Source organism: Mesitornis unicolor, unplaced genomic scaffold (genome assembly GCF_000695765.1).
Source record: "Mesitornis unicolor isolate BGI_N332 unplaced genomic scaffold, ASM69576v1 scaffold11145, whole genome shotgun sequence".
Classification (NCBI taxonomy): domain Eukaryota; kingdom Metazoa; phylum Chordata; class Aves; order Mesitornithiformes; family Mesitornithidae; genus Mesitornis; species Mesitornis unicolor.
This window is the reverse complement of record NW_010184840.1, coordinates 53,764-64,192: the sequence shown is the minus strand read 5'-3', so window position 1 is coordinate 64,192 and position 10,429 is coordinate 53,764. Positions and strand designations below refer to the sequence as shown.

General features: G+C 48.4%; 1 protein-coding gene across 1 annotated transcript; it reads left to right on the top strand.

Annotated features, from left to right (window-relative positions):
* Window positions 1–2,071: 2,071 nt before the first annotated feature.
* Window positions 2,072–8,582, top strand: LMX1B (LIM homeobox transcription factor 1, beta; the record flags this gene model as incomplete). Its single annotated transcript, XM_010184628.1, has 6 exons — window positions 2,072–2,304; window positions 4,458–4,636; window positions 5,121–5,198; window positions 5,455–5,521; window positions 6,168–6,329; window positions 8,177–8,582. Coding segments are annotated over 6 exons (877 nt in total), but the record flags the coding sequence as incomplete, so codon positions are not given.
* Between the last annotated feature and the right edge of the window lie 1,847 nt (window positions 8,583–10,429).

Below are 10,429 nucleotides of genomic sequence, written 5' to 3'. Positions count from 1 at the left end.
GCAGCCGCTGCCCGCGGCGCCTCGGCCCCTGTCGCCCCCCGGTCCCCTCGTTCCCCCGTGGCGCGCGCAGGCCGACTGTCCCAGTGGCAGAAATGAACTGGTCCCAGACAGGGGCGCCGGGTGCCTTCACGCCAGATCGGCGTGCTCCCCCTCGAGCTCCATCACAACAACAGTGCTCAGACAAAAGCTACAAGCTTAATTAAACGGAGTCAAACAGGTTTAAGCAGTTAAATAGAAACAACTTTTTAAAGTGCTTAAAATCTGTTTGCTCTTTTTTCCTTTGTGTTTTAATCCTTTCAGATATGCTATTGTATACAGATAAAAATACTTCCTGATTAGGAATTTGCTAGCTAAAGTATTGTAATATTTTTGTGAAGTTTACTCTTCAGAACATAAAATCATATTTCTTTTTCTGTTAAAGTCTGCATCTAACAGAAGACCCTTGCAGACAAACTCAATAGGCTCCATGAAATAAGGTGGCCTATTTACTAGCAGCCCCCATGGGTCCTGCATGCCAGCGGTTTCCCTTTAATAGATTTAATTCATTATGTACCCAAAAAAGGGCCAGTTGGTCCACCTTGCACGGCTCGTGCAGCGCACAGCCCCATGACTGCAGCCGTGCAGAGGTGCGCACCGAGCCAGTGAGGTGAACAGCGTGGATCTCTGATTAGACAGAGAGATACAGACAGGGAAACCCCTGGTTCTGGGGCACTCAGCCTCCTCTGGATGCAGATTATTGACATTTTCCTTCCTCTGCCCGTTTTGAGTCCCTGCGTTGCTGTGGAGCCGGGGGCTGCCATTTTGCTGCACTGCTCAGCTCAGACAAAATGGAGGCTTTGGGGGATCAGTAACCACAACAGCCCATGCCTTCTGAAATCGAAGGTAATCGCCCTTTATAAAAAAGGTGATAATTTTGAGGATTAAAAAAAAATAAATCAGCATACCCCATCCTAAAAGGTGGATTCTCCTTTGTTCCCTGTGAACACGTGGGTACAGTTGTATTAATTTCGTTGCCAAAATGTAAATATTAATGCACCTTGCACTTTGATGTATTGCCGTAAAAGACACTGAATTTCAAATCACCAAGCCCACTGTGTGATACGGGGACGTAACTCAGCTATTCGTCTTTATTTGAAGCAGCCCTCTTCCTAAAACCTCACTTAGGGAGAATCCCAGTTGCCATTAGAAAAGCAAAATACAATTAATCTAAATCATTTTAACTTTATCTTAGAAAATTAATGATAGATGAAAGAGGGGGTTTATAAGGTGTAAGAAGCAGCAGTCTGGAATACGGTGTGTATTCTAGCGCCTGTGGTCACAGCAGTAATTTAGCAGATTGTATCGCTGCCCATCTCTGCCAGAGGATGTTTCACACCATTTAAAATGCAGAGGACTCCTTCAGACGGGTTGTTCTGGAAAAACTCAACGTCCAATGCAAAGCCTCGCTGTTCCCTCCCCTCCTGATCACTTGCATATGTGTGTGTGTGTGTGTGTGTGCGCGCGCGCGCGGGTGTGCGGTTGTGTGTGCACATGTGTATGTGCGGGGGGGTGTGTGTGTGGTGTCGTCTTCTCCTCAGCCGCAGCACTCGGTTTTCGTGCTCATTGCTGCGTTCATTTATCAGCCTCCGCAGAGGCAAACAATACCAAAAATGGAAAATCATGAAATCTCTTCAGAATAGAGTTTGAGTGCTGAAACCAGAGAGCCTGTATGAAACAAAGCCTGAATTAGCCCTTCCTCTAAAAGATGAATTAAAATAAATTTGGTTCTGAACAAGTTCTCCAAACTCTGAGAGCTCCTTGTTTCTCCTTTTGAAGAGGAACAAAACAGTGAGATAAGGACAAATCTTTGTGTTTTTTTCTAGCAAAGGTGATTTGAGAGTCTAGAGACCAAAGGAATTGAGATTTGAATAAATTGCATGCCTGTGATGTCTCTGAGTCTGAGGATGCAGGTCTCGCAGTGCGCAAGAGCATGAGCCAAGCCGATCTGTAGTTAAATTGCATAATTTGCTGTATTTAAATTCACGCGGGGCATGGTCTGACACTCGCTCTGACCTCGCTGCCTCTCTCGCAGGCTCTTCGCTGCCAAGTGCAGCGGCTGCATGGAGAAGATCGCCCCAACCGAGTTCGTGATGCGGGCGCTGGAGTGTGTTTACCACCTGAGCTGCTTCTGCTGCTGTGTCTGCGAGCGGCAGCTGAGGAAGGGCGACGAGTTCGTGCTGAAGGAGGGGCAGCTGCTCTGCAAGAGTGACTATGAGAAGGAGAAGGACCTGCTGAGCTCTGTCAGCCCGGACGACTCCGACTCTGGTGAGCCCTTCCCACACATGCTTCTGCTGGGAAAGCCGCCAGGGCTGGTGGAGCTTTCTTACAGAAAACAGATCCATTTACACATCCACCTCACCCCCTTTTGCACATGCCACCCATGCAAATCAACAGGCAGAGCTAAAAAAATCCCTTCTTGCAGTTGGTTCTCCCTAACTTGACTCGCTGCCTTAGCTTGCTGCTTGGTAAAGGACAGAAATGTCTTGTGTTCATCAAGGGATTTTTCTGGAAGATCACAAAATGTGAACCAGGCTGGTGTCAGCCCAGGGCACGGGGATGCTGCAGCCCAAAGCCCAGGGATGTCGCAGTGCCTTTTGGGCTCAGTGGTGGTTCAGGAGGGCTGGGATGCCTCCCCCTGTGCCCTGTGTTTCCAGGAGACCCAAAAGCTCCTGCTCGGGGTGCCCTGGCTGTCCCGAGAGCACAAACAGCGAGGGCGGGATCCTGCCAGCCAGCAGAACCGCACTCTTGTTTCCCAGAAAAACATCTAAGAAAATCAACAGTTACCACTCCATTAGGCGTACAAATGACATGAATGTTTGCCTCTGGTTGATGGGAAAGTGCATTATTCCAGTTTAGCTAGGAGCAGTAATTACGCTTAATCTCTAATCTGAGAGCCGTATTCTCCACACTGCTGAAATTTATACTTTCCCATCAGGAATGCAGCAGGACGAAGTCGCTGCTGGCTCAGCAGGACATGTGGGACCAGGGTCTGTGGCGCGTGGGTGTTGTTTACCGCTGTGCAGGACCTGTGAGACCTGGAGGGCTCTGCTCCACAGACCCCACACTGCAGGGTCTGGGCTTTGAAGCTGCCCGGGTGCGAGTGCCCTGCACTCCCCTCAGCGAATCCTCCCATCCCCAGCTCCTGCATCCCTCTATGTCCACACAAACATCCAAAAAGGGGGTGTCCCCGCGCCCATCCCCACCTTCCTCGGCACTGGGTGCTGGTATTGGCTCTGGGCACGGTGTGCTCTCCTGCAGGGCCAGATTTCGGGTGCTGCATAGAGCAGCCTTGGTTTCAGTGCATTTCACCTTGGCGCAGGGGCAGTCTCTCACTCCTGGAGATGCTTTTTCCCCTCATTATTCTCTGTTAGCCAAACCCAGACCTGAAAAACAAGATGGCAAATTAAATGGGATGTTTTGTCTCCCGTTGTCTGACGCACTGAAAGCGCAGCTCTCCCGGATGGCTGTGAGAGCAAACGGCTTCACACGGCCCTTGCTGAAACCGCGTCCGTCTCCAATCAAATATTTATCCACCGGACACAAAAGTAACTCTCCAATGAGCAATATTAATCCTCACAAACCTTTCCTTAGAAATGGCATGCTGGAAAGTTAATAATGTCGTGGTTATTAAAATGACTGAACTTCTCTAGAATCATTAGGCAAAAGATGCTTATTAAAGTAAAAGGTGATTAGATTGCTAGGTGCATAATAATCAGACTCTAAAATGAATTAAAGTCTAATTTGTTAATTCCCCAAACATAATCTTTGAGAATATAAAAACTGCAGTGTGTTTCTTCATGCTGAAGTCCCTATAATAGTACATTAATATTTTCTGGAAGTAAAATCAGTATTCTGGCAAAATAAAATATGCTGAGTTGAAAAGTTGTTTTTATAACAACATTTGTACTTGCTCTTCAACCTTTGCCACTGCAGTTGAGATTTCTCAGTACAATATACTAACACATGTAATAGCACCAGATTGCACGAATACTCAGAATATAACTGTAGAAAACACAAATCATCTATTTGGTCTACACAAGCACATGTTGCTCTTTACCAAGAAAGAGAAATTTGTGCCTCCCCACATGGAAATACCCAGAGAAAGAACACTGATGTTTTCTGTGGGATGCAGAAATGACATGGCAAAGGTTAGATTTAATATTATCTCTAGAGCTTCAAAGTATTCAGAGCAATACCTGGAATCTGCGCTATATGCAGCTGAACAGACCTTGAGCTGGTTTTGTGACGTTCGATTTAGGCAGTGCACCCAAATGTGTCTTCCCACCCGTGGTTGCTGTAGGTACCCAGATGGGGTGGTTGTGAACCAGCTGATGGGTTCGGCAGCTGAGGAGCAGTCCTCAAGCTCCCCCTGATCTCAGGAACAAGGACAATTTTATATACTGCTCATTTTTCACCAGTTAAAAGTGACGATGAAGACGGAGATGTGAAGCCCACCAAAGGACAGGTAACCCAAGGAAAAGGGAGCGATGATGGAAAGGACCCACGGAGACCCAAGCGGCCCAGGACAATCCTTACCACGCAGCAGCGGCGGGCATTCAAGGCGTCCTTTGAGGTGTCCTCCAAGCCCTGCAGGAAGGTGGGTGCTGCGCTGGGGAGCACCCTGGGGGTGGCAGGGTCAGGCCACAGCTCCGGGGAGCTCCCCAAAGCCCTCATTTCTGCACAAAGAGATATTCTCCTGCTGGCACACAAAGTGTCTTTTGGGACGGTGCAACGTGCCTCTTTGCCATTTTAAAGCATGAAATTGTATCTCAGCAATATAAAAATGCTCATAGCCAGATTTGTATCTTTTTGCACAGAGCTGATTTATGGGTAAAATAAAAATCATGAAATGACTCTGTGTCATCTTACACGGCTCAGACTCTGTTCAGTACTTATGAATCTGGTAGCGACATGAAGGGCAGAACTTGAACAAACTATGCAAAAATCTGAGAGATTTTTAAAAGAAATTCTGTGCATGCAGCTTTTATTGTAAGTACAGGCACATTCCTCCTAACATACCTGGGAGTTTTGGGTTTTTTTTAAATATTAAAGATTCAGTCACGAAACATTTCCTCCTGCAGGTCAGAGAAACACTAGCAGCTGAAACAGGACTCAGTGTGCGAGTTGTCCAAGTCTGGTTTCAAAACCAAAGAGCAAAGGTAGGTTGTTTGTCAAGTTCTCAGACATTAATTTTGTGTGCTCAAAGCAACATGAGGTTGGGAGTAAATTTTGCATGCAAATATGAACTGGAAGCTGAAATGTTAAGCTTAGAAATGAAACTGTACCCACAGTGGTGCGTGCATAAATATACATGGTCTGTATTCATTGATTCGATGTTTGCAGAGAGTTTTTTTAAGGAAACAGGATTGTTGCATTCAGAGTCCTGAGATTGTTCTGTTTTTCTCTTTTATTCAGATGAAAAAGCTAGCACGAAGGCATCAGCAGCAGCAAGAGCAACAAAACTCACAGCGACTGGGGCAAGGTAGGGATTTGTGATGAAGGCAAAGGGGAAAAGCATCTGCAGGGGTACCTGGGTGCTGTTCCCACAGTGTCTGCAGTGCAGCCATGCAGGGCACACACAGATCCATGGATAATGTGTGTAACTGGGGGAAACTGGAGTCCCCTCCTCTTCCCATGGGCCCGGCCCTGGGGTGCTCCCACAGGGGCTGTCACCTCCGCTCTAGCATGGATGTGGAAAGGAGTTGCAGCAGAGGTCTCGCTGCAGGGTTCCTCTAGTGCCATTTTGCCTGGAGAAGGAACCGTCCTCGGCTGTCACCGCAGGCAGCCTGCAAGTGCATCAGTGTCACTCCGGGGTGCAGGGACCCCCATACCCCCAGCAGCTGGGCCCTGGGGCGGGAGCTGCAGAGGCGCCAGGGCTGGCCCTGATGCTCCATGGGTGCTCCTGAGCTTCTCTAGCTCCCAAGGCCTCGCAGCCTCCTCTTTACGCAGAGCCAGAAAAACTGGTACCAGCCAAGGCTGGAGGATAACAGGGCTGTGTCACCACAGGACAGACTTGGGAAGATGCAGTCCAGCGCCCAGGAGCTCCAGAAATTACAGTCAGAAATTACAGGTCTTTCTACTCCCTGCTCAGGGCGGTGCTCTCAGACTGTGCTGTGCTTGCCTTGCAGAAGTGATGTCCAACCGCATGGAGGGGATGATGACGACGTACACGCCGCTCGCACCGCCGCAGCAGCAGATCGTAGCGATGGAGCAGGGCAGTTACGGCACAGACCCCTTCCAGCAGGGTCTGACCCCTCCACAAATGCCAGGCGACCACATGAACCCGTATGGTAAGGCATGCGTCATTCTGCCGCATCAGAAATAGCTGGGTTCGTGCGCTGGGTCACGCCGCGGAGGCAGTAGAGTTACTTGCTCTTACAGTATTTTTTCTGGGATTTGTACCAGTCGGTTCTGTGTATTTTCATGTAGACGTAAGGGGGTAGGAGAGAGCTCATCCCAAGCTCTGGACACTCTGCAGAGCTATTTCACAGTGTAACTCTGATAAATGATAAACCCAGCAACATCACCTCTACAGCTCCACTTTTTTAAACCGCTATCCAAGACAATGAAAAATAAACAGTACCAAATTCTAGCTCCCTCACAAGTTTTTCCTTTTTCTTAGAAGTTTTGGGAAAAAAGTGCCTGGAAAAGTGGTCTAATAAAGAGAAGTAAGCTGTTCATTCCAAAATTAATAAGCACCCCTCTAAGATCCCTCAGATTGAATGCACGGATATGTTAAAGGACAGAGGTGTGTCACCATGGGGCATTTCTCCTGCGTAATTTTATTCTCTGCCCAAAATCAAGATGATGGTTTGCTTTCCCGATTCCCTGACCACACACCATTGAGTGGATAGGTACACCAAACACATCACAAGCAGGATTGGGTCCTAGTAAGTTTGTGCCCCTTGCCTGGGGCTCCTAAGGGGAACTGTAATGAGGATTTGCTTCTTCAATCCACCTGGGAATGCCAGGTCAGCACCAGGTTGGTGAACACAAGCATTAAATGCCTAGCAGTTGATTCTGAACAGTGGCAGCGTGGCATTTAAATAGCATTTCAGAGGATTTCTCAGACTCTGGGCCTTGCGGTAGCCCCCAAGAGCCTGTTCACTCCGGCCCATTTCAGCTGACCGGGAGCACTTCACTGCACAGGGCCACATGCAAGTCGCCTCCATGGGCACAGTGTGCACCGGCCAACATGAAACCTGCTTTGGTCTGTGGTACTGCCTTGGGTCTGTGGTACTGCCTTGGGTCTGTGGTACTGCTTTTTGGGTCTGCGGTGCTGCCTCTCCCCCTGCGACAAGTCCACACCAGGCAATCTGGTAAATCCCATAAGGAGATGAGGACATCTGCAGTGCCAATGAGCATCAGATGGCTTGTGATTTTGTTGCTAACGATTTCCTTGGCTTTCTAAGCAAAGCTCCATGGGAGGCAGGTCCTGTGCTCCCAAACCAGGGCAGGGGATGGGAGCACAAAGCTGTTTAAACGAGCATGTGAGGAAAGGAGCCAGACCAAGGTCTTGTTAGTGCTGCCAGGACCTGAGCTACAGTTCTGTGTGGTGTCTGGAGAGCTGCAGTGAGCTGAAATCCGAGTTGCTAAGGGAAATAAAAGGTGCTGTTCCAAACCAGCCCAAAAAGAGTGGAGTTTCTGAAGTGAAAGCATGTTTGCATCTGTCACCCACTTGAGGCCAGGGGAGCTGGGTCTCCTCCTGGGTCCTGTCTCATTCGTAGATCTTTTACTCGTGTAAATGCACACCTTTACTGTTATGGCTTGCAGGCTGCTTCTCCCTTTCACGGGCACTCAGAGCCAGGTCCCACCATCCTCGGTGTCCCTGTGAATGCTGGATCTCAGCTCATGGAGAGCCAGGGACTGCTTCCTCCCCGGTACTGTTCGCTCCTGTCACCAGCCAGGCCTCACCCTGCGCTGCTGCCTGAAGTACCAGTTAAACCCTGGCAGGTTTGGGTGGCACAGGTGCCAGCTGCACTCTGCACGTTGTATGCCTGCCTTCCTCTTTGCAGGCCAGACCTCCCGACCAGAATTACATTAACGCATAAAAACAAACCCAGGAGCTCCCCTGCGCTGCAGGTTGTGAGCATCCCTGTGCTCGGAACCCAGCTTAACGCATGCGTTTCATTTGCAGGAAACGACTCCATTTTTCATGATATCGACAGTGATACCTCTTTAACTAGCTTAAGCGACTGTTTTCTTGCCTCTTCCGAAGTTAACTCCATGCAGGCTAGAGTAGGAAACCCCATTGACAGGCTGTACTCTATGCAGAGCTCCTATTTCGCCTCATGAAAATAAAAGCAAGCAAGCGGCCAGCGCCTGTGTAGCCAGAGACGTTTTCCAGTGCAGACTCTACAGCCATATGTTGCCCAGCTCTTCCTTCGCAGTAACTCCTGCTGCCTCTGGACTGCAAAGAGCATTTTCAGGAAGACTGCATCTGTGTGCATATATGTGTATGTATGTGTATATATATTGATACCTACCTACATACATACACATATATGTGAGCAAAATGCATCCACCAGTCTCGTACCCCCGATCCCCAGCCTGCACAAGACCGCGAGACAAGCACAGAGGGAACGAAGACCCTGCTCGTCAGCAGCCTTTGGTTTGGTTCGAGCTCAGCGTTGTAAAGGAAATGGATTTTGCGGAAAGCTAGACCTTTTCCTCCTTTCTCTCTTCCTTTCTTTTGGATGTTTAAGGTTTTTTTTTAAAGCCACTGATACTGACATCAGTCGACCATATGACAAATAAATCAAAGAAACTGGAGATTCCTCCCTTTTCTTGCTGCATGATTCATACTATGTTGTGGATAAATTGCCATTTGAACTGTGAGAAGTTAATGTAAATGTGACGTTCAACATTTGTTTCCTTTCTACACTTTTTCTACATAACCTAGACCTGCTCATTAGTTTATAGCCCTCATACATATGATACTGAGGAAACTGGTTAACAGTTAATATTTGTGGAGAAAGCCAGTGATTTCATAATGAGAAAGATTTATGACCCTGGAGAAGACATGCATGTTAGGGACAGAGGCATTTAGGTTAGTATTGATCTTAAATAATTAAAACTAAAGGTGCTTACAAGACAGAGTTTTACTTTTTATTTTTTGTGAGAATAAAACATTTACATTTGTTTCTAAGTATTGCAGTGCCAAATTTCAAGTCTAGACCACGATTGGCAAACATGTGTTGTTCATTCTGTTCTGTTTATTTATGTTTTGCATGAGGCATAAATGTGCTATGCTCCATTGTCTATCTGGAATAATTAAGCACTCCTTTAGTTAATTATCTCGCCTCAGCAAGAATCTATGATGTACAGTTCGAGCCTGAACCATCACAAGTCCTGAAATGTGCACCAACTGCGGAAAACAGAGTACGGAAATGCTCGCAGTGGTTTAGGTATGCTGAGCTGGAGCCTAACCCCAGGCCTGCAGTTTTAGCACTGATGGGACTCCTGAATTTACAGCAAATTCTCCAAATGACCCATGAGTGCAAAGGTAAGAGGAAAAAGTCCACAGGTTGAAGGGAATGTCCCAGCTGAAGTCTGAATGTCTCAGATGCTGAAGTTTGAGCGTATATCGTGTAGGTTTTCATAGGGCATAAAATATCATAAATAATAATAGTATAGTTATAAATATTGCCTGGTGATAATTATAATGTGGAGAGGCAGACAAGTATGGTCATGGCTCTTAGTGGAGAAAACTTCATGGGGAAAATTTGCCAGGGTAATATCAATAATTATAGGGTGTGTTCAAAATAGAGCTCATGGGGAAAGATTGGCAGGATAGGCACTTTCTTAAATACACACCTTTAATGTATTGACCATAATAGCCAAAAACGAATCCAAAGCATTGGTTCATCCGGCTCCTGCAGGCTGAGGGCGGGTGCGGGGCCAGCGCTGCAGCGTCTCCGTGGGCTGGGCACCCCCTGCAGGGGGGTCCCTGGGACCCCACTGGGGAGGCAGAGCGGGGCCCTCCAGCCTCACCCCCAGGAGCCACAACCAAGCTCAGAGGGTCCCAGTGGGGAGCCCTGCGCACGCCTGTGCGCCTGCTGCTGGCAAAGGCCCTCGAGCATCCAGGGGCGAGCAGCCCAAGGGAAGGAGTAAGGTCATGTCCTCCCTGTGTGGAGATGTGGACCGAGCGCATTAGGGGTTTCCTGAGAAAGCAGAGTTTTCTCTCCAGGATACGTGTGTGCAATTTCAACTCTGCACACAGGGAGAGCACAGGGGGAGATGCCTCTTGGGTGTGCAGTGCAGGAGAAAGGCGCAGACCACGGCAAGGCCCCTTAGCTCCTGCACACGGCCCGAGGCGGGCGAGGGAGCGCTGTCTGCAAGGGTCCTGGGTGACGCTCCCATCCCCCTACACAGTGACAGCCCCAGCCGT